At 37.4% G+C, this 23,205-nt stretch overlaps 1 protein-coding gene across 1 annotated transcript in view; it reads left to right on the top strand.

Moving 5' to 3' along the window:
• Positions 1–23,205, top strand: part of DMD (dystrophin) — a 3,625,631-nt gene that overhangs the window by 2,273,614 nt on the left and 1,328,812 nt on the right. Inside the window, exon 48 of the mRNA XM_082246191.1 lies at positions 20,044–20,208. Within this exon, the coding sequence (XP_082102317.1) occupies positions 20,044–20,208 (165 nt within the window). The remainder of the gene's footprint in view (positions 1–20,043; positions 20,209–23,205) is intronic.

Raw genomic sequence — 23,205 nt, forward strand, 5'->3', positions numbered from 1 at the left:
AAAATTATTCAGCCCCTTAACTTTCAGTGCAGCAAAGTCTCTCCAGAAGTTCAGTGAGGATTTCTGAATGATCCAATGTTGACCTAAATGACTAATGATGATAAATAGAATCCACCTGTGTGTGATCAAGTCTCCGTATAAATGCACCTGCACTGTGATAGTCTCAGAGGTCCGTTTAAAGCGCAGAGAGCATCATGAAGAACAAGGAACACACCAGGCAGGTCTGAGATACTGTTGTGGAGAAGTTTAAAGCCGGATTTGGATACAAAAAGATTTCCCAAGCTTTAAACATCCCAAGGAGTACTGTGCAAGCGATTATATATTGAAATGGAAGGAGTCTCAGACCACTGCAAATCTACGAAGACCTGGCCGTCCCTCTATACTTTCAGCTTATACAAGGAGAGGACTGATCAGAGATGTAGCCAAGAGGCCCATGATCACTCTGGATGAACTGCAGAGATCTACAGCTGAGGTGGGAGACTCTGTCCATAGGACAACAATCAGTCGTATAATGCACAATTCTGGCATTTATGGAAGAGTGGCAAGAAGAAAGCCATTTCTTAAAGATATCCATAAAAAGTGTCATTTAAAGTTTGCCACAAGCCACCTGGGAGACACACCAAGCATGTGGAAGAAGGTGCTCTGGTCAGATTAAACCAAATTCAAACTTTTTGGCAACAATGCAAAACATTATGTTTGGCGTAAAAGCAACACAGCTCATCACCCTGAACACACCATCCCCACTGTCAAACATGGTGGTGGCAGCATCATGGTTTCGGCCTGCTTTTCTTCAGCAGGGACAGGGAAGATGGTTAAAATTGATGGGAAGATGGATGGAGCCAAATACAGGACCATTCTGGAAGAAAACCTGATGGAGTCTGCAAAAGACCTGAGACTGGGACGGAAATTTGTCTTCCAACAAGACAATGATCCAAAACATAAAGCAAAATCTACAATGGAATGGTTCACAAATAAACATCCAGGTGTTAGAATGGCCAAGTCAAAGTCCAGACCTGAATCCAATTGAGAATCTGTGAAAAGAACTGAAAACTGCTTTTCACAAACGCTCTCCATCCAACCTCACTGAGCTCGAGTTGCTTTGCAAGGAAGAATGGGCAAAAATTTCAGTCTCTCGATGTGCAAAACTGATAGAGACATACCCCAAGCGACTTACAGCTGTAATCGCAGCAAAAGGTGGCGCTACAAAGTATTAACTTAAGGGGGCTGAATAATTTTGCACGCCCAATTTTTCAGTTTTTTATTTGTTAAAAAGTTTGAAATATCCAATAAATTTCGTTCCACCTCATGATTGTGTCCCACTTGTTGTTGATTCTTGACAAAAAATTACAGTTTTTAATCTTTGTTTGAAGCCTAAAATGTGGCAAAATGTTGCAAAGTTCAAGGGGGCCGAATACTTTCGCATGGCACTGTATATTCAGGCTATATATTTTCTGCAATTTATGGCATTAATATTTTTTTCTAATTTGAATGCATGAATGCTAGAGATAGCATTCATTCTCACTAATAATGTTAACTGCATAGCTTGTAAAGATCAAAAACATTTCACTGCCTTTGTGGCATTTCATTACTCATTAAGTTGTATTTTTGCTAAGAGTAAAATATTGTGCAAATTGCTTTCACTGTGGGTGTAGGACATTAGCTCAACATGAAAGTGTATGTAAATATCAACACTAGCATAAAAGCCAAGTGAATAAAACTGAGTGCAGGAATAGAAAGTAGAAAGTGCTATACTTCCTACTGTACTCTGCAATATCAATTATTTTTAATCCAAAAATGGATTAATAAAGTTAAACAACTCTATTTAGCATTATTTAAGTAGTACATAGACACTAGGCCATATATACTGAAGTGTAAAGTGCAGTACATCTCACTTTGCAAACATTCTTCAGTAAATTGTTTTATTGCCTCTAAGTTTAGATTTTCAAATTCATTTTTAAAGTGTATATGCCATGCCTACAGGTGTTTTTTCAACACATTTAGCATCTGGTTTCCAAAAAACATAAAGTGAGGTAAAATTAACCTGTGTTCACCTCAAACAGCCAATCATTTGCAGTGCATTTTTTTTTTATTTCCTTACACCATTGTATTTTTTGAAGTAAACACAGGGTCTCTTTTACATCACTATTCTTACCACTTAGGGAAAACATAACTTTATAGCCACAAGAGGGTCATGATAGCTATTTATAAATTTTAAGTTGCAAATAGATATTTAAAGTAGAATTCCAGGCTAAAACTATCTAAGCTTAAACCTGCTCACACCCCTATTATAAGCCCTATACTAACTATCTTGTAAAGGAAAGATGTGTATACTTACCTAATCTAAGGGTGCTCTGGCCTAGTCATGTGATCAGCTCCCTATGCTGGCTTCAGGGGAGAGTAAAGACAACAGACAACAAATGCCCCATAGTAAGTCTAAGGGTAACGTCATCATCTAGGCATTGCAAACATTGTCGCTGCTCTCTGGCTGTTGTGGAAATCCCATGACTGGACCGGAAATTAGGTATTTATAGACATCTTTCCTTTACAGGATAGTTAATATTGGGCTTAGAATGGGGGCAGGTTTAGGCTTAAATAGTATTAACTCAGGCTTCCACTTTAAAAAAGTTTTATTTTACATATAATTTCTTCCTAAAGGCCTAACTCTCGGCGTAGCAAATATTGTCTGGATACAATAAGCATGTATGAGTTTTTTTATTCAGATCTGTGTATTTGTGTAATTCTTTCAGACCTGTGCAATAATCCATTTGTTTACAGTAATTAAACATTTCATATTTTTTCTTTTTGTAGGCAATTCCCATAGCAGAGCAGCCTCTGCTGTTCTCTCCCTCTCTCCTTGTGCAGGGTGACTGATTTTGTATCTGCCCTCTGCAGTTTGCTGTAGACAGGTGCATGTGGAGCTGCTGGGTCTCACCCTGCACAGACTATGTACAGCCAAATGATGATGTCACCATTATTTTTCATGATAATAACTGGATTTGCAAAGGGATTGTGAGCCCACAGTAGATTTAAATGCATTGTGGCTATAAAGGAATACATTTAAATGACAGTTTTAACCAATACGCTCTTTATAAACATGAGAAGATGGTTAACTGCGACAAGTTTGTGAATATATCCAATATCCTGGTAAAGAATAGAATCAAAATGACCAAATGACTTCTTTTTCTGTGATTTACACTCATCTAACAGTGCGGACCATTGTCCTAAATGAGAAGCCTAGCAAATAACAATGAAAGAGACAAGATGAATTACCATTGATAAGCTTTTGTTGACAAAGTTTAAAATAGAATTTCTCAAAATTTATGTCTTGTATCAGCATATGCTTGTGTCACTCTAAACATCAGTGGGTGATTCATTGACTCATTGGGATGCCTTGTAAATGTCTAGAAGCAAAAGTATATTCCAGTTTTGTAAGAATTGTCACCACACCATGTAACTTGGAAATCGAATCATTTTTATTTTGTACTGTGCATATGTGGATATAAATATACATCCAGTGCTCAAGTAAAAAGATACTTGTCAGATTTCAAATTTACTGTGCTTTCAGGACACCTATTTAGATGAATACTGCTTAACCACTTTACCACCGGAGGATTTTCCTGCTTTACGGCCACTTTTTGCAACTTGGCACTGCACAAATTTAACTGACAATTACGCGGTCATGCAAAGCCATACCCAAACAAAATTTATGTCCTTATTTTCCCACAAACAGAGCTTCCTTTTGGTGGTATTTGATCACCTCTGCGCTTTTTATTTTTTGCGATATTAATTAAAAAAGAACGAAAATTTTGCGAAAAAATTGACATTTTCTACTTTGACAGTTAAAAAATATCCAATATATTCAATTTTTGTCATATATTTAGGCCAAAATGTATTTAGCTACATGTCTTTGACAAAAAAATCCTCAATGAGCGTATTTTTAACCGCTTTAAGATTTTACCCCATTCCTGACCAGGCTATAGTTTGCGATTCGGCACTGCGTTATTTTAACAGACAATTGCGCGGTCGTGCGACACTGTACCTAAATTGAATTGATGTCCTTTTTCCCCCCACAAATAGAACTTTCTTTTGGTGGTATTTAATCACCTATGCGATATTTAATTTTTGAAAAAAAGAGCGACAATTTTGAAAAAAAAAAACAATATTTTTTACATTCTGATATATAACATTCCCAAAAAAAATGTAAAAATCAAAATTTTTTAACATTTTAGGCCAATTTGTTTTCTGCTACATATTTTTGGTAAAAAAAATCGCAATGGGCGTATTTTGATTGGTTTGCGCAAAAGTTATCGCGTTTACTAACTACGGGAAAGATTTTTCATTTTTATTGTTTATTTTTTTTTTTACTAGTAATGGCGGCGAACTGCGATTTTTTTTGCGGGACTGCGACAATGCGGCGGACAGATCGGACCCCTGACTGACATTTTTGACACTTTTGGGGGTACCAGTGACATTACTACAGTAATCAGTGCTATTAAAATGCACTGTTACTGTAATAATGACACTGGCAGGGAAGAGGTTAACTTTATTGGTGATCAAGTGGTTAAATGTATGCTTCATGCTTACTGACGTGTGTGGGGGGAGGGGATTGTGTGACACAGACACAGATCGCAGGTTCAGCTATGCTGAATCCTGTAATCTGTGACTGTCTGTCACAGAGGAGATCTGCCCGCTTTGTTTACACAAGTGGGCGGATTTCCTCACTCGATCCCCGACGATAGGGGAAGAGCAGCGGTGATCACCGCCTCTCCTCCCCTGGCCTGACTCCAGCTGTGTCTGAATACAGCGGGAGCGAGCCTCCAGCGACGCGCGCACGCCGCTGAGAGGGGGCGGGATCCAGCGATAACGAGCCACTTTGCCGCAGTACCAGCTCAGTGAGCGCGTCGGCAAGTGGTTAAAATATAGAAGAATGCAGTAAATTTAGAATGTTCCTTAAAGAGAATATATAGTTGTTTTTTTATTTCATGTCAATCGATGGACACATGAATTTAGTATTCATAGACATTTGGGGTATACTGCCATTTACAGGAGGTTAAGAAAAAAGAAAAAGAAATACTAAAGCCAGCCACTATGTAATGTTGCCTGCAGCTGAAATGTATCCTTTTTTTCTTAGTGTCATAGAAAGCCAGTTGCCTTTTCCTCAGCTCTGGTGAGAAAAACTCTAACTATATTTTTGGTCGCCTTTTTATTTTTTATTTTTTTTTCAATCAAGTTATTCAGTACACTATAGGTATTTTTATCTTCAGTCACTTCTGAAACACTGCTTGAGCTAGCATTCACACAGCATCTATCTGGAATGGTGTATTCACAGCAACAGCTTTGAACTCAATACTCCCCTGGACTGGAAGACTGCAGAATTAGCATGGAATATGACTTTTAGGCACTAAGCTCTGCATTGTGTCTCTTTCTATACTTGTATATACTGTGTTAGTTAATTGCAGTTTACTCACCAGGTCCAAATCTATGACACTGTTATAAACAATGTTTCAGATGTGACACAGTCTCTAAGGGCACACATAGGGAGAAAGGCTGGTAGGGCTGAAGCAGTGGCATCTATTTCACAGTTGGCATCGTTGGATGCCATTTTATAGTTTTCCATTAAAGCGTACCACCCAACAGGTTTATGATGTTCTAATATTTAGACATGTCTCTGACAGACAGTTGGACTCCCTACTTAGGACTCAGTTTGAGTTATTTGGGGTGACTTTTGCTTCCATATCATTCAGATCAAATCTCCTTAAGTAGACCCCCTCTGTCTCAAGAAAAAACTCCCTTTTGGAAAATCCTGAACCCTTGCAAGTCAGTTGTGGGGGTTTCTTCTTACAAGCATCTAAGTTTATGTCTTGCATTGGTGTAATATCTGTTCATACGCATAGGGCATTTTGGCTTCATACCTGGAACATTAAGAATAAGCCCAAGGAACATTTGATTTTTGTTCAGGCTATAAATTTTCTGCAATTTATGGCATTAATATTTTTTTTTAAATTCGAATGCATGAATGCTAGAGATAGCATTCATTCTCACTAATAATGTTAACTGCATAGCTTGTAAAGATCAAAAACATTTCACTGCCTTTGTTTTTTAAAGTGTAAAAAAAAAAAAAACAAATGCAAAAAAAACTCTTATAATACATTAAATGTTTCCCTTGATGTCCCAAAACCATAAATTATGTCTAGCCGGGTCTCAATCACACCCCTGTTCCACCCATACTTCTATATATTTGTTAGACTTTTTAAAATCAACCAATTTTCTCCATTTATTTGAGTAACTTTCAGCCTGTTCCTCATCCCTACTGCCTAGGTACTCCATAATATATATAGTACTCCATAATATATATATATATGGTTCTGTTCAACCAATATCTAAGAGTGGGACTTTCTGCATCCAGGCATTTTTTTTTTGGTATTGCCCCTTTTGCTGCATTTATCAAATTTAGGACAATTGTTTTGTTATACTGCCTTTGTGATTTTTCTGTTTTGTGGAATAAACACGTCCATTGATCCTCTATAATGTTCACTCCAGTAATTTTCCTTATTATCTGTTGTACCTTCTGCCAATAATCCCGTATCTTAGGGCAGTCCCACCATGTATGATACATTGTGCCCTGTGCATTGCAGCCCCTCCAGCACAATGGAGATTCCCCTGGATGACATTTGTGTGCTTTTACTGGTGTTCTTCACCATCTCGGCATTTATAGTTCATTTCAATGGTGTTAATATCTATCGGTGTACAGCTCTCAGTATGACATTCACTTTGTGATCATTTAAATGTGATCCAATCTCTTTTTCCCATACCTATATGAATGTAGGTCTCCACAGGCCCATCATTTCCGTTAACATTTTGTATATCTTAGATATGCTGTGTTTTATTTTTGTTAATGGATTGCAAAGTTTTTCAAATAAATTAAGGTCCTTCTCGGATGGGTTGAGACAGAGATCTCACAAAATGTTTTAACCAAAGATACCTCAATTCATTCAGTATCATGTTTCCACCCCTGGTGTTGAGTTTGTGATATGTCCTGATCTTTCCACCTAGTGTTATGTATTTTAATTGCGTGTTTTTTACCCAATTTCCAAATTGTGTCTCATTCCCAGGTTGAAATATTTTGTGCCTGCTAGTGATATTAACGGGGAGTTGTATTCCCATTTAGCTAGTCTATGAGTCTTGTCCCATATTTTGTATACAACTCTCGTTATTTTGTGAGTGTCTGCATGCATTATCCTGTATTTAAGGTGGAATTCAAATATTCTTGCTTAATTGTGTTCTACTTAGTGTGGTTTCAATCTTTACCCATCTTTTGTCTGCGTTTGTTTTTGTCCACTCTATCATATGTGAAATTAAAACTGCAGTGTAATATCTTTTGATATCTGGTGATGCCACTCCCCCCTGTGATTTGTCTCCACTGAGAACCGTATACTGTATTCTCGGTTTTTTTCACTGTTTTTTTTTCCCTTGTTTTTATTGTTTTAAAAAATACTGGTGGGATAGCAATTGGTAGCATTTAAAATCTATATAAAATGTTGGGTAGAATTATCATCTTGATTATATTTATTCTCCCCAGCCAAAAGAGTGGGCGACTCAATATTTTTTTTGATATCTGTTTTTATCTAATTTAACATAGGTATATAACTGACAGGATAGAGGTTTTCTAGTAATGGAGTTACATTTATCCCTAGATATTTTAATTTTGATTTTGCCCAGGTAAATGAGAATTCCCTCTGTAATGCCTATGTTCGGTATTTCTGACTTTTGTGGGTTGATCTTAAAGTTTGATAATTCCCTGTATTTCGTAAGCTCTTTAATAACATTTGAGAGGGTTATTCTGGGGTTACTAATATAAAACAGCACATCATCAGCATATGCTTCTACTTTGTTTCTCCTTTACTACCTTTACTCCCGCTATGTCTACGTTATTCCCTATAGCCGCTAGTAATGGTTCCAGCGATAGGACGACCAACTGGGGCGAGAGAGGGCAACCCTGTCTTGCCCTGTTGTTCATTTCAAACTGGGGGGGGGGGAGTAAGGTTCCATTTACCCTTACCGAGTCTGTTGGGCTCCGGTACAGTGCTCTTATCCATTGGATCATTCTCAGGCCAATGCCCAGATCCGCTGTTGTTTCCAACATAAACCCCCGATCGAACCTGTCAAAAGCTTACTCAGCTTCTATTGCCAACAGGAGGGCAGGGTATTAAGATCTCTAGCTTTATGTAATAGCAATAATGAAAGGTATACATTGCCCTTGTGTAGCAAGCTAGCCTTGAGGCTGCACTGATGAATCACTAAAGAGCCACTATTCTAATGGGTCATACTCACAATAAAAAAAACTGTGAATAAACTGCAAATGTCACTTCAGAAAATAAAGTTGTTAACCAATGCAAAAAAAAGTGGTAAATCAGCTTGGCAGTTTAAAAAAAAATGATTTTTTTGCTGTGATAGAAAACACCATCCTTGCAGTTTGAAACCCGGAAGTTATGCTTTTGATTTTGACTAACCTAAATGACTACGTCATTGAATTCAGACAGTGTTGTGAAATGAAGCTCAACAGACATACACAGTTCAAAATCCTTATCATTGTCACTGTCTGTGCCTGGCTGGTATATTAAAGCATCTTTATTTTGTGGCTGGTCTCACTGGTCTCATGCCTGAAAGTGGACATAAACTGTATGTGAGTACCACAGACCGAAAACACAATTTAATTAGTTATCAATATTCAATTCAATATACCTCGGGACTTCCTTTCCTCATGCTGAGAGTGTGAGGAGAGAAGAGAAGAGTCGGTAATTGGCTTGTGTTAAAGGGACATCTTCACTGATAATCAGGCACTCATTATCAATGTCCTGATTACCAGCGCAGTCCCAACAGTTCCCACCAGTGCTGCCTATCAGTGGCCACCTGTGCTGCCAATCAATGCCCACCAGTGCTGCCAATTAGTGCCCATAAGTGCCTCCTCATCAGTGCCACATATCAGTGCTGCCTATCAGTGCCCATCAGTGCCGCCTACCAGTGTCCATCAGTGCTACCTATCAAAGCCCACAAGTGCCACCTATCAGTGCCAATCAGTGCCACCTATTAGTGCAGCCCGATAAGGGCCTCCTCATTGGTGCTCACCAGTGCTGCCTTATCAGTGCCCATCAGTGTGCACCTATCAATGCTCATCAGTGCCCATCAGTGCTAACATACTACAAAACTGCCATTGAATGTGCAGGAAGAGCATTAAAACACATTTTTTTTAAAGGTTAATTCCAAAGGCAGTTTGTATAACATGGTTTGAATCTATTGTTTATATTGTTTTTTTTTAATGTGGTGTTTTTGTTTTTTTGTAGCAGGTCAATATGCAATCTGAACCACACATTTTATAGAAGGATATAGCTCTGGCCCATAACAGTTAATACATGAAAATACTATACAAAATTATGTTTATTTAAAACAACCTTATTTTCATAAGAACTCGTTTATAAAAGATTGAAACTCAGCAATTGTTTTGCCTGTAGCAAGGGGCATACTATTTGTTTCTTTGGACACACTCCATTAATTGCAGCATTAACAATTAAATTCAGTCATACATTATGCATACCATATATTTCAAAATGAAGGGCTGTTCAATGCTCCACTAGATAGTACATCAGTTACATTAACTGAGCTTTATTACACTAAATACACAGCATTGAAAATGACTGGAGTAGACAACATTGCTTACCCTTTTTTTTTTTTACCAGAATCAAGTTTTCAGGGGAAAGTAAATGTAAGAATGTTCATGAAAATATGTTACTATCACAATCCCTATTGTGAATTTGAATTAATTCTGGTTAGAAACGTATGTCTTTGTGTTAATATCAAATCAAAAACATATTCTCGACAAAATGTTAAAAAAAATCTAAATGAAACAACAATCTCAATATACATAGCAGTAATAAATGCTCACCCTATTCATGAACCAAAATCCCACAGTGTATGATAGTGCTTACAACATGTAACAGCCCATGAATAAAAATCTTCTATAAAAAATACCTTGCATGCTGAATTGTATATGCAGAACATTAATTACACTCCAGTTCATGAATCGCAAAGTGTCCACCATGTATATCAGTCCCACTTTTGTGTTTACAAATGTGACAGTCCCCAATTTACACTTATCCAGGCTGCAAGTGAACCATTCCAATATTGTGAATTCCACATGCTCCACTACCCACCACCTTATGCTCTCACCTGAAAGCATTAGCCTATATGAGAACATAGGTCACACTGTGCCTTTGTCAGGGTACCAGGAAACAAGACCACACAAAGATGCAAGTAAAATAAAACAGTTTATAAGAGCAACAACAATAAAAGCACAGCAAGAGTGAGGAGTGAAATCAGGAACAGCCGGGGTCAAGTCCAGAAGCGGGTAGTCATCCAAGCCGGGATCAAGTCTAGAAGCGGGTAGCCATCCAAGCCGGGGTCGAGGCTGCAGAGGCAGCTAGTCTGCTGATGCTGGGTTGTCTGCCAATGCGGGAATGAAAACCATTGCTCCCAAGCTCCGCGATGGGATGGTAAAGCCCTGGAAAGGCACCAGCGGCTCATTTCGCCACCTGCAGAAGTGATTGAGTGGTTAATTAGCCACTTAGATCACTTCTGCCTTATAGGGAATCACCAGCTGAAAAGATACATACCAGAATGATGCCTGTAGGTGCAGGCATTATTCTGGTATAAACACTGAAACTGGAGGATGTCCATGAACGTCCTCCTGGCAGGAAGTGGTTAAAAAAATATTATATGCCTAATAATAATTATAACATCTTTACATCTAATTTATATACAATCATGTTATAAAGCAAAAAAAAAAAAAAAAAAAAACCACTAAAAATCACTAATAAAACACTTCAGGTCAAATCTGACATCTAACCTGCTCAGTACCAGTGACTGTAAATCAAAAATCCACAATGATTCCTTCTGACTTAATGCCTTTGTTTTTTTACTCCCTCACCTTAAATTTCTCTAAACTCCAGATTGATAGACCAGTGGGATCTTTCTTTTGGGCCCCAGCCAAATGTTTACATAGATTGTGTTTTTTTGGAATCTACTGTAAAGAAATGCTATATAATGTATATTTGTTCCTGAATATGTTTGGCCGTTTTTTTTTTTTTTTTTGTATGTCCAGTATGTTAAAGCCCACATAGGCATTGAATACAGTACACCACACCTTCTGTATTATATGTGATACAGTCCCTAATCATGTATATTTCTCTAGTTACTCCAGACAAGAACTTTTTTCTCCTTCGCATTTTGTTCCTTACTCTGGTACAGCAGTAGCATCTACCTTGGGCTAAAAACCCTTTTTCTTCAAAGAACATGATTCTCCTGTCTCTTGGTGGATTTTTAACACTCTATAATGCTATCCTATCTCATATTGTGGGTACTCATTTATAGATGAGTTTTTTCAGCAACACACTTCCCAAATGTTTGCTTGCCCTAGGTATAGGCCAATGTTTCTTTATTACATTTTCTAATTGTTTATGTTGTCTATTGCACACCAAGACCAAGGTTGATGAATAATCCTTATTCTGCGTTTTTCCCTGTTTCCTTAAAAAGTTAATTCCTATCTACATTCACAGAATAAAAAAAACAACTGAAAATTTATCACGCGCACTAACTGCTGCAATGTAACACAGCAGTTGGTGTGAATAGACTTGTACAAATAAGGCCATAAAAGTTTCAGCTCAATTTTTTATTTCCATTCAATAAAAAAAGGCCAGGACACTGCAGAGCAGACAGTCCAGTCTGGTACTGGCAGACATGTTGTGGTGCCAGGTCAGAGGGCTGAGGGGCACATGTAAGCAAAGAAAAAGCCAGTCACTGCTTTTGATACAGTCATTTACCTTTGTATGGCAGCAGCAGTAAGTGGTCTGTCACAGTGACACTCTTTAGTGAGGCCAAAGGGGGGCGAGGTGCAGCAGTTTCTGGGCACAGCAGCCGAATACCATCCATGCATGTTGTATCCTTACCTCCAGGCCAGTTTCTGGCCACATCAAAGGCGCAAAGCAGCAGCAGGAAGACATAGTGTACAAGGTGAGTAAGACTACAGGCATCTGTAAATACAACAGGTGGAGTGATCTGTTAGCCCCGCCTGGCCGTTTACAGCGTGAGTTCCTGCCTGCTTGGTGCCAGCCCACTAAACTTATAGTGCACTTATCACTCCACTAGCTACTACTGTGCAGCATTATGTTGAGCAGCGCTGCATGCGGTAGCAAGACAGGGACACTTGCTATTTTAGAAGGATGCTCTGGGGGGGGTTTGACCCCCCTGATCCCTCCTTATCTACACCCCTGGTGGAGAAAGTAGAATTCACAATATTGGAAAGGTTCACTTGCACCATGAACGAGTGTAAATTGGAGACTAGCACATATCATAAAGACAGAAAATAAAGGCCCACGGGACTTTAGAGAAACACACAAAAAGCATTAAAAATACATGAATTTATTACATGGAGAAATATACATAAAAAAATTAGATCATGAAAAATCGTTACAACGAAAATGTATCAATAGAAACAGAGCATAAAATGAAATATAAAGTTCATACAAAATATAACTTCATCCATTTCTGACATTCTATACTATGTCATTATCATAGTGCCGTGTTGATCTCGACACATTTTGCGAAATCTGTAGTTCACTTTATCAGGAGTAACACAGATATGAGTAGTTGATGCCATAATCAGGGTCTTATAACCAGGGTCTTATAACCTTAACCACTAAATGTTCTACTATGTCCATTCGACTGTTCCAATGGTTAATATAACATGGTATATGAACTTACAGAATATGACGTCCCAGATACCCACGACTTTCTTCTTATTCTTATATACTCTTTCTTTTTACTCTTTCTTACTCTGATATACCGATACGAACGTACAGAAAATCCATATTACCCCATATCTTAAATGCCACTAAATTAATGCATCCCACTGTACTGGAAGCAGCAATTTCCCCCTACCATTAGGGACTGCATGTGCAAATTAGAAGAAATTAACAAAATGGAAGACCTTATCTTTATCACTCTGCAAAGTAGGGAGAGATATGAGGGGGTCTGGAGGGGTTTGGAATGTCTTCTTCCTCCTGATAAAGGGTTAACCCTAACGTGTTTGACCTGGACGATAACATGAAGTGAGGGGGCTTTCTCTGAAACATTGCGAACGTATTCACTACACTCCGACAGGCTAGGATACTTCCATGGCTCCCCCCCTTTTTTTTTCCCTCCTCCATCTCTCTCATTCCCTCTTCCTATCCGCTATCTCTTTCACCTCTTTCTACTGTTCTAGTTTCATTTCCTTCTACCTACATACTCTTGTTATGGTTCCTTGGTTTTTAGAAAATTTAGAAGGACAGATGGAATGGGTTATCCGCAGTTGGTCATTTATTCACCTTACCTTATGTTCCCTTGATAGTATACTATCAAAATGAAGCATATAACTGTAGCACTAGGTAGTTAGTGAAGTCATATTGTGTAGCCTGTTGCAGACTCTTCTTGAACATGTACATCACTACATTGTATTTTTTTTTTTGCTTTTTGATGCCTACCTGTCTTTGTTCATTGTGCTATATTTGTAATTTCCTGTCCATCTGTCTTTGTTTAAATAAAATATTTGAAAAAAAAAATATATAACATGGAATAAAAGAAACCCCTCCTCCTCTTGGGAATGCAACTCTTCCCCCCAGGAGTTGCGGAGGGAAGGGAAGTCAAACCACGGACAGACAGATCTGTGCCACCAGACGTACAAGCCAGATAAAGGGAATCCTAGGACTAAGGTTCCCGGGAGTGTGGGGCAGTCTGACAGGGATGACTGCACTGATGAGGATGTGCACTGATTTTAATCTGCATTTTAAAACTTTTATAGCACGCAGGTTCTTATTTGTAAAAGATTTTTACTTATTTACATGTTGTGAACACTGTTATACACTGTGGTGTTTTTCGTTCATGAATAGGATGATTATTTGATTATTACTGATATGTTTATTGAGGTTGTTTGGTAAAAAAAAAAAACCTTCCTGCATGCAGATTATTTTTTTTATTCATTTTTTTTTGGAACTTTCTGTTGGGAATGAATGTACTACTAGTATTCATATATTATCATTAATCTGGTAGTTGGGAATACATTACATTGGGAATGTTTACAGGAGGTAAACATTCGATTTTACACATATAATTTCGATTTCTGAAGTCTTTGAGAAGCACAGTGCAGTACTTGGCTCACTGCAGTTCTCCTTTGTTATCATGGTCACTTTTTTCAGAAGTTTTGGTGTTGAATCATAAGTGCTATAGACCAGAATTCCTCTAAAAGTATATTAACTTCTGATAAGTTTAGTCCTAGAGCTGGAATAGAACCACCAAAATTGGATAGCTGAAGACAGAAACATGGTATGCTCTGACAGATCTTAATTTCTAAATATCTTGATTTCCAAAATCTAAATGGCATTGACAGGAATTAATGTTGAATACATTTGGGATGAGTTGGCAGAGGAGCTTCTCTGTATACTGTAAATGTGTTCAACAATTTTCAACAACTCAATTCAACAGCTTGATTCTTTTAAAGCAGCATGGACAAAAAGGCTCTGTTCACACCATGGCGTTCGGGATCGTGGGTGAAATCGCCACAATTCTGCCTATGATCCTGAAGCACCGCAAAACGCGGTATGCACTTTTGATCCACATTACTCTCAATGGCACCCTAATCATGGCACGATTGTTGCCAGATGAATTGTGGTAAAATTGCGCAAACAGAATCGTGGGACGCCTATCTCCCAAAAGAACTCACGGAATTGCCCCACGTTTTGCGGCGATTCGAGATCACAGGAAGAATCACGGCAATTCCACATGTGATCCAGAATGCCATGGTGTGAATGGAGCCTAAAGAATATTTTCAGCATATGTTTGAATCCATGTCAATAGAATTCAGACTTTGTACCTGATCATTTTGCAGAAAAGTGTATATTTAACCCGCAACACAAGCTTGCAAGTAGCTATTAGATTAGAAAACAGTATTTGGCTGTAAACCATAGCTGAAGAAAAATTGAATATAGTGTGTGAAAATCCCCAAGACTCATTGTGAGAGAGTTGTTCAACAAATCAGGAAGAATTGCAGTCCTTGAAAAAATGTTTTTCAAAGGTAGCAGACACAATTGAGGTATAAACAAATATCTGACTGAGCTCAAGCATAACACTAAAAACTGCTATGTCAAAAACCCCTGAAGAGCTCAGGTTTGAAGGTAAACATCTGCTCAAAATTAAATTAAAAAGAAAAAAAACTGCTAGTTAATCCTGACTAAGCTGTGTAAGTTTGCATAACATGAGGGACAACTAAAGCATAATATAAAGCTAAACGAACTGTAGCATCTCATGCACCAGTGTGGGCTGTCCATGTAAACAATACATAGAAACAACTGAAAGTGACTGTAAACCATGTGGACATATGTATAAACTAAAACAGTACATATCGTATGTACAGTACAGGGCATATAATGAGGAAGTGGAAGTTGAAATCATTTTGCAAAAATGACTTTGGTTAAGTTAAATTGGAACTCCACCCAAAAGGGAAGTTCCGCTTTAAGGACTTGTCCCCCACTCCTCTTGTACAATTGGCAATTTTGAGGAGTGGGGAGGGGGAGCAGGTACCTGCTCCCACTTCCATTCTGAACTCGGCAACAAAAGTTTTCCTCCCTCCCCCCTGCAGTCTTCTGGGACACTGACAGGTCCAAGAAGACTTCATCCACCAATCCAGGATGCGCTGTGCATAGTGAAGATGCCGGCACCGCTAAGGGAGGATGGAGGATAAAAACGGTTGGGTGAGCTTACCGCTGGATCATGGGACAGGTGAGTGGCTGTTTTTTAAAAGTCAGCAGCTACACTTTTTGAAGCTGCTGACATTTAAACATTTTTATAGGTGCCTGGAGCTCCTCTTTAAGTCAGGAAAAACTTTCTGTTTATTGGAACTTTAAAGACTTTATATGATTGTAAACAGAATCAACAACTAGGTGATACCTGATAAGCATATTTTTAATAATAAAGATAATGTTTTAGATTTCAAGATCATTCTGGAAGCAGAAGTGTATGTAGGTCTAACCTCCACTAAGAACTAATATGGTATGCCAAAAGTACCTACAAAAAATGAGAAAACAATTTCAAATATCCTTCAGCTTTGAAAAGACACAATTCATTTTTAGAACATACGCTATATTACCAAAAGTACTGTATTGGGATGCCTGCCTTTACACACACATAAACTTTAATAGCATCCCAGTCTTGATCCATAGTGTTCAATATTGAATTTACCAAGTTGGCTATAACAGCTTCAACTCTTCTCGGTAGGCTGTCCACAAGGTTTGAGAGTGTGTCTATGGGAATTTGACCATTCTTCCAGAAGTGCAGTGAGGTCAGGCGTTGGACGAGAAGGCCTGGCTGGCAGTCATCCCAAAGGTGTTTTATCAGGTTGAGTTCAGGACTGTGTGTAAGCCTGTCAAGTTCCTCCCCCCTCAACTTGCCCATCCTTGTCTTAATGGACCTTGGCTTGTGCACTGGTGAGAAGTCATGTTGGAACAGGAAGGGGCCATCCCCAAACTGATCCCACAAAGTTGGGAGCATGAAATTGTCCTTCACCACAATAATAAGATATTTTTTATTATCTGCCCAAAAAAAAAAAAAACCCAGCAAAGTGGAACAGAATAGGTCTAATGAATCTATTAGGCATGTAATAGTATTTACCACAATGCATTCCCCATGAAGTGTCTCTAACAGTACCATTAATAATCCCTACAAAAACATTCTATGACAACAGGAATGAGAGCAGGTCAAAGGCTTGGCAAAAGCCCATGTTTTGCGATTTTCTCATTTATCCAAACAAATGCAAATACAATAGCATACACTCAAAAATGGCCTTGGAGCTTTCAAAAAGTAAACTTACAATTTTAAGCATTACAGTTATTAACATGTGCAGAGCAAAATTACACAAATATGCTGCCGACTATTGGGTTTTGCAGAAAAAAAATCCAGATCTATGTAAACAAGAAGAAAGATATGTTTCTTCCATAAACCATTACTAGTCTGTCAAGCTCCTGTGAGAGTGCGAGTAACACTACTACAGAAATATGGCTTGGATGTTACATACTTTATACCCCTGGAAAACTGCTAGTCATAGTAGTACACTTCAGGACATTTTACCATGAAAACAACAGTTAAAAGACTTTTCAAACTGTTGCTGATTTAGTAATCCAAATCATTTGCAAGAATGGTAATATTCGCACGGTGTGTTTGGGGACTTTTAAAAATTCAAAACTAGATTGGCTTAAAAAAAAAAGTAAACCAAAATGAGACTTTGCAGCCATATGAACCACTATGGAACCAGCTAGACATGAATATATTTTATGAATATGAATGAATATATTTTATTTTTAAAACAAAAAATAATAGCCATTTTTGCTGATTGTGGATTGTTTTTCAAAATGATCAAACTTCCTTAAACTATTAGATAATTTGTTATACTGTCATGGTCAAATCCTAGTTTGTATTTACAATGCAAGGTATTTCAAAAGAGACAACATGCATCTTTCCAGTGGTGAAATACCTACTGTTGCATCACAGTAAGGAATTCAGCTAGTTATTTCTATTCTTGACCTGGGCACCTTCAATACTAAAGGAAGAAATGAATCACTATGTTTGAGGAAGTGATTCAGCAAAAGTATTAATCCACATGAAAATCTATTCAATATACTGCATGTGGAACTTTTATTTTGAGTTTATTTACTATTCTGTACATTCCAAGTTACTAAGGAGGAGGTGAATGACTAGAATGTCTCTGCATGAAACACACTATTTTTTAATCTATCTGACAAAATTTACAATAAATATTGTTAAAACTAAAGGACAAATATAGACAGCATTTTAAGCTATGAAAATTTAGTTTGTAGAAATTCCGTGCAGGAAATATAATGAGAATGCAAACAAGTGAATGAATGGATTACAGTAGTAGTAGAAGAGGATAAACAGAACCACTTCCATACATTACTATCACTTCAGGAGCAGAACTTTTCCACAAAAACGAATGTAATTGGAGATCTGACACAACAACCTCCACTGCTGAGATAACCTGAACCTCATGGAAAGACCTACAATGGCAGTCAAAAACCTTCTAATTTCTGAGTAAACCTTCATGGTTCTACCGCCTCCTGGCTTAAAATATTTACAGTATAAGAATTGTCATGAGATCTACTAAATCAGGATTGATTTGGACTTTGGGTTTCATGTCTGGTCCTCCCCTGTGATGTCCAAGTACAGTATTACAGAAGCACCTGTCTACTATTGATGAGGAGTGAGCTGCAGCCAGTTAGGCAGCTTTACAGCTTGTATCTCTGTACTCCCTCATTCATGAAACTGCAGGGCCCATTACCTTTAGCTTATACATATACTTAGACACTTTTATCCAGACAGGCCCAAAATTATGTAGTACTTTTTTTTCCAATGAGGTACATGAAAAAAGCTTGCAATAAATTAAAAAGTCTAAGAAAATATTAGTTTTTCTTTTTCTCACTTCTTTCTAAAATTAATTTAGCTAGAACTTATGGTATGGTGGCCTTCAACAGTAGTTCCTAATGTTTGACCGTTAAACCAAGGCCAGGATAAATGTTAAAAGCAAACAGCAATCTAACCAAACAGTAAACAACCAGAACTCAAATGACTAACTGTTGATCAGGTGCAATAGTGTTTCTATAAAATTGCTGTGCAAAAAGAAATGATGATGTGCAAAAGTGTCATCTTTTTTCATTTTAGAGCAGTAAAAATAATGAAGGATGATTGATTGCTTCTTTGGAGCTTCTGCACATAACCCTCTTTTTTTTAGTTTTAATAAAAATCACGATACGCACATGGGAAAACTGTGGGATGCAGATCTTAAAATAAATGCTTACTTTTTTTTTCTATTATATACCTTTAATAAGTTTACAGTTCCATAAATGAAAAATGTGCATGCAGTTTGTTGCTCTTAACTTTTTTTCTCCTCTTTTGTCATACTTGCAGTTGCCAAGGCAACCATCACTGCTTTGCTGTCATATTTAGATTCACTCTCCTTGGTAAATAGCTTATCATTGAAATCATTGAAGACTAGTATGACGGCATTCATCAATAGTACCTAAAGTTTTAACATTAAAAATAGCACCTGTCTCTAGCAAAAACAGTAACTGATGCGAGAGTAAGAGCAATATATATATATATATGTATATATATATATATATATATATATATATATATATATATATATATATATATATATATGTATATGTATATATATATATATATATATATATATATATATATATATATATATATATATATTGTTATACTGTATATATGTACTGTATATATATATATATATATATATATATATATATATATATATATATTGTTATACTGTATATATGTACTGTATGCACATATACAGTATATAAGCATTGACCAGAAAGCTTTCAAGTTCACTTTTGTTTATCACAGAGGACATTTAATAGAATACGTCCCCTGCAGGGGAGTATTCAAATCTGATACAGGAATGGACAATGATTTTCAAGGCTCCTGGTTATTTTACCATATCACTTGGTCAGCTCTGACTGTCAACCTGTTCCAGTACAAACTCTTTCTTCTCTCTCAGATGATGGTCTGGTTTGAGCACCTGTCCATTCAGACATCACACAAAGATGACATGCTTCTATTGTCAGTGTATTATTCACATCAGACATCAGTCTGGTACAGATGTCTTTCTCTTTAGTACAGAGAGGTCTGGACACATGCGCCCAACTTGTCCTTGCACCTCAGCAGAAATGGCTTCTTCTTTGATCTTTCTAACTGCATAAATCCACATAAAAATATATATAAAATATAGCTACACAATTTGGGTGACATATTTTATGGCATTAGAATTACTTAGTGGTCATGACCATGGCAGGAACTGAGCGTTTCATGTCACTTACGTTCTTCAAAAGTTCAATTTTTTTGTTTTTCTTTTTAAAGGTATCAAAGGATCTTCATGATAAGCAAAATGAAATAGAGGATAATTTAAAGAATGTTTCCTTGTTTGAACTTCAATTGAATCAGTTGACATTGTGGATTTCATCTGTAAAAGACCAGTTATTATTCTACAATCAAGTGGGAAGACCAGGAGCATTTGATATCAAGGTAATTATTTCCATATATTACACACTAAAAAAATGAAAGGGGAACTTCACTCTTTCAATCAATATTAGCCTTTGTTTTATCCTTATGCTACTAGCATTAGTAAATAGATAGAAAAATATTCATATGTACCTGTTTTAAACAGTTCTTTTTTTTTTATGTTTCTTCAGTTACTTTCTGGTTTTCAGGCCTAAACAAATATTTTCACACACTCCAGGAATCTATAAGAGGGGAGGAGGGGTTTTCTCAGCTAAGCACACCCTCCAGCATCCAGGCCTGGCCAAAGGGCAAATGGATTCTAGGAATAAAATGGTGTATGAATTATCTATCCTTACTGAAGATGGCCACAACCAGAAATGCTAGGAGGGCGGGGGTTCCATGCGTTTTCTCAACAAAAAAAAGCATGGAGACATGGAAGAATGTGTGAGTTTGCTTTGAAACTCATTAAACATGATTTAAATAGTGGTTTCAGTTTATGGTGGTTGGATGCCATTTAGTTCTGTTTTAAGGAACTCATACTAATATGGTTGAAGAGAAAGTTGACCACGCACATAATAGAACATAGGAATGGTGCTAGATTTCTAAAAAGCAAACATTCCACTTGTATATTTTTAATATTTCTAGTGCATATTGATATTGTAGAACCATGTACTAAAATAATAAACCTTGTGAATGCCTTCTCAAAGAGAGAAAAAAAAAATATATATATATATACAGTATATACGAGGTTGAAAAAGAATAACGCATGGAATGGACCATATAGCAACAATTCTATCTGCAGCAAACCAACTGCAGCTCAAACATGACCACCTGCAGTATATATGAACATGTGTGATATTTGCTTAAAAAAATTGAAAATATTGTTGCAACTTCACTAATGCAATAAAATAATAGCACAATTCACATTTCTTTTTAAAATACCCTTGCAGGCAACTTTCCTGAATATATTATTAACATGATTTCAGGCTCCCAGTCTAACTTACTGCAAGACAATTCAGTTTAATTTACTAAACCAACTTGGTTCAATGCTTGTAGAACCTCAGTCAGTTTATGATATTATAAAGCTGTGGATTAGTCTGTAGACAGTAAGTATTGTGAAGCCAGTAGAAGGCTACCATTGCTCAGTAAAAAGTACATAGTGTTTCCACGGTGCATGTAATAATTGGTCACCATCACACCATGACATTTTTTTTATTATTGGGCCCAAAACAGAAAGTTTGAATTTCATTTATTTTAGTCTACTTCTATAAATCAGAATAACTTTAAAGTTTGCAAACTTATTTTTTCAAGAATCCACACATTTACTTCCTTGAGACACTGCTGTGTTACTGGAGAGGATTTTCTTCATACTTTAGAGGATTTTCCCTACTCACTGTGTACTAAAACATAACTAAAAATTAAGGGCAATCCCTCCACAGAAAGCAATTACACATGATGAATTTTCTAACCTTTCCCTACACTAAGATGAAAAAGAGATTTGACTGAAATGTCCATTTTTTTAGCATTTTTCTAGATGTGACACGGGGGTTGGTCCAAGGTTGTTGCTGACATTGTTGCAGTATAGTCAAAGGAAATAATGCTAGTAGTTTTCTAGTTCAAGTGAGTGCATATCTAACACTAATTGTATAGCGAATGGTGGTAAGCAACCCAGGAAAAATGGTTATCTGTTCTTATGTAGAAGTCAAAGTCACAATGTATACAGGTGACTACATTGCCAGAGGCCATGCACATTTAAAAAAACACGATAAGAAGAGTAGGACCTATGGATATTGCACAGTCTGTTACCATTAGCCCCCACAAGTATCTACAGTTGACAAATATTTGTACAGGTGCAACAACCAAGTGCCAATAGACCCATAAAAAATGTGTATTTAGGGGGAACCTCATGCCATTTTTTTGTGTTGGGTCCCCCAATATTATCTATAAAAGTTCCTCAGCTAGGATAATAGTGAGGTATAGGTAAAGGGAATCCCTGGCCACTTTGTTTAGAAACAGAAGTAAGCAGTTGGAAGCATTCATTTTCTAGAAATGTAAACAGCATTTGTTTCTTTTTGTTGTTGTTTGGTTGTATATATCATATAAAAGTGTTACTTCACAGTTAGAGCCGGTATATGAGCGACCCGACTTTTGGTGGCGACCTCTAAAGTCGCGGTGCACAGCTCGCACCGCGACCTCAGAGCGGCCGGCACGGACTTCATATCATTGAAATCAATGCAGCTCGCTCCGGGTCGCCCCAAAGAAGCTCCGGACCCTTTTTCTAAGTCGGAGCGACTTGTGTCGCTCTTATTAGAACGGGTCCACAGCTTCTCTATGGCAGGCGACCTACGGCGACCTGTCAGGCGACCAGGTCGTCTGACAGGTCGCCCCAGTGTGAACGGGGTCTTAAGAGTATCCCCCAGGCATGTTATTTAAAGTAAGTAAGTTTGCATTTTTTTATGTTATTATCAAAAGTACTGCTCCTTGCCAATATTTTTATTTTTTTCTGCTTTTGCACATTTTCCTCATGCGCAGTGCCCAGTCCCCATGCCATTTGTATGGCAATCCCTTGTATATTGGCCTAGAAAATGACCAATACTTTTTTTTTTTAACATTCAGCTCCCATTGACTTCAGTAGGGTTTGGGTTCAGCACCTAAACTTTACAAATATTTTCTGAACCCACCTTAAACCAAAACCCAGGTATGTTGGCCTCATCTCTAATCTTTTAACATGGAAACAATAGTCAATGTAAACAGTGATGTAAAAACAGAAGAAACAGAGATTACATAGAGCGACAAAGTGGGCTATTATTAAATATTTAAATCTCTTCTGTAACTCCATCATCTTAAGCAATTGGACAGCTCAGTCCCCTCTTATAGAGGACAGGGGACATAATAGGTGAAGAGGAAAATGTTCAGTTTTATTACAGGCAGTAACAGAGTGGGTATGGTATGTATAGTGGGATGTTAAGTTTGGAGACCTAGAGATTGAACTAAAGGCTAGGGGCTTTGGATGGGCGAACA

Source organism: Pelophylax lessonae, assembly GCF_965119305.1.
Source record: "Pelophylax lessonae genome assembly, chromosome: 2".
Taxonomy (NCBI): domain Eukaryota; kingdom Metazoa; phylum Chordata; class Amphibia; order Anura; family Ranidae; genus Pelophylax; species Pelophylax lessonae.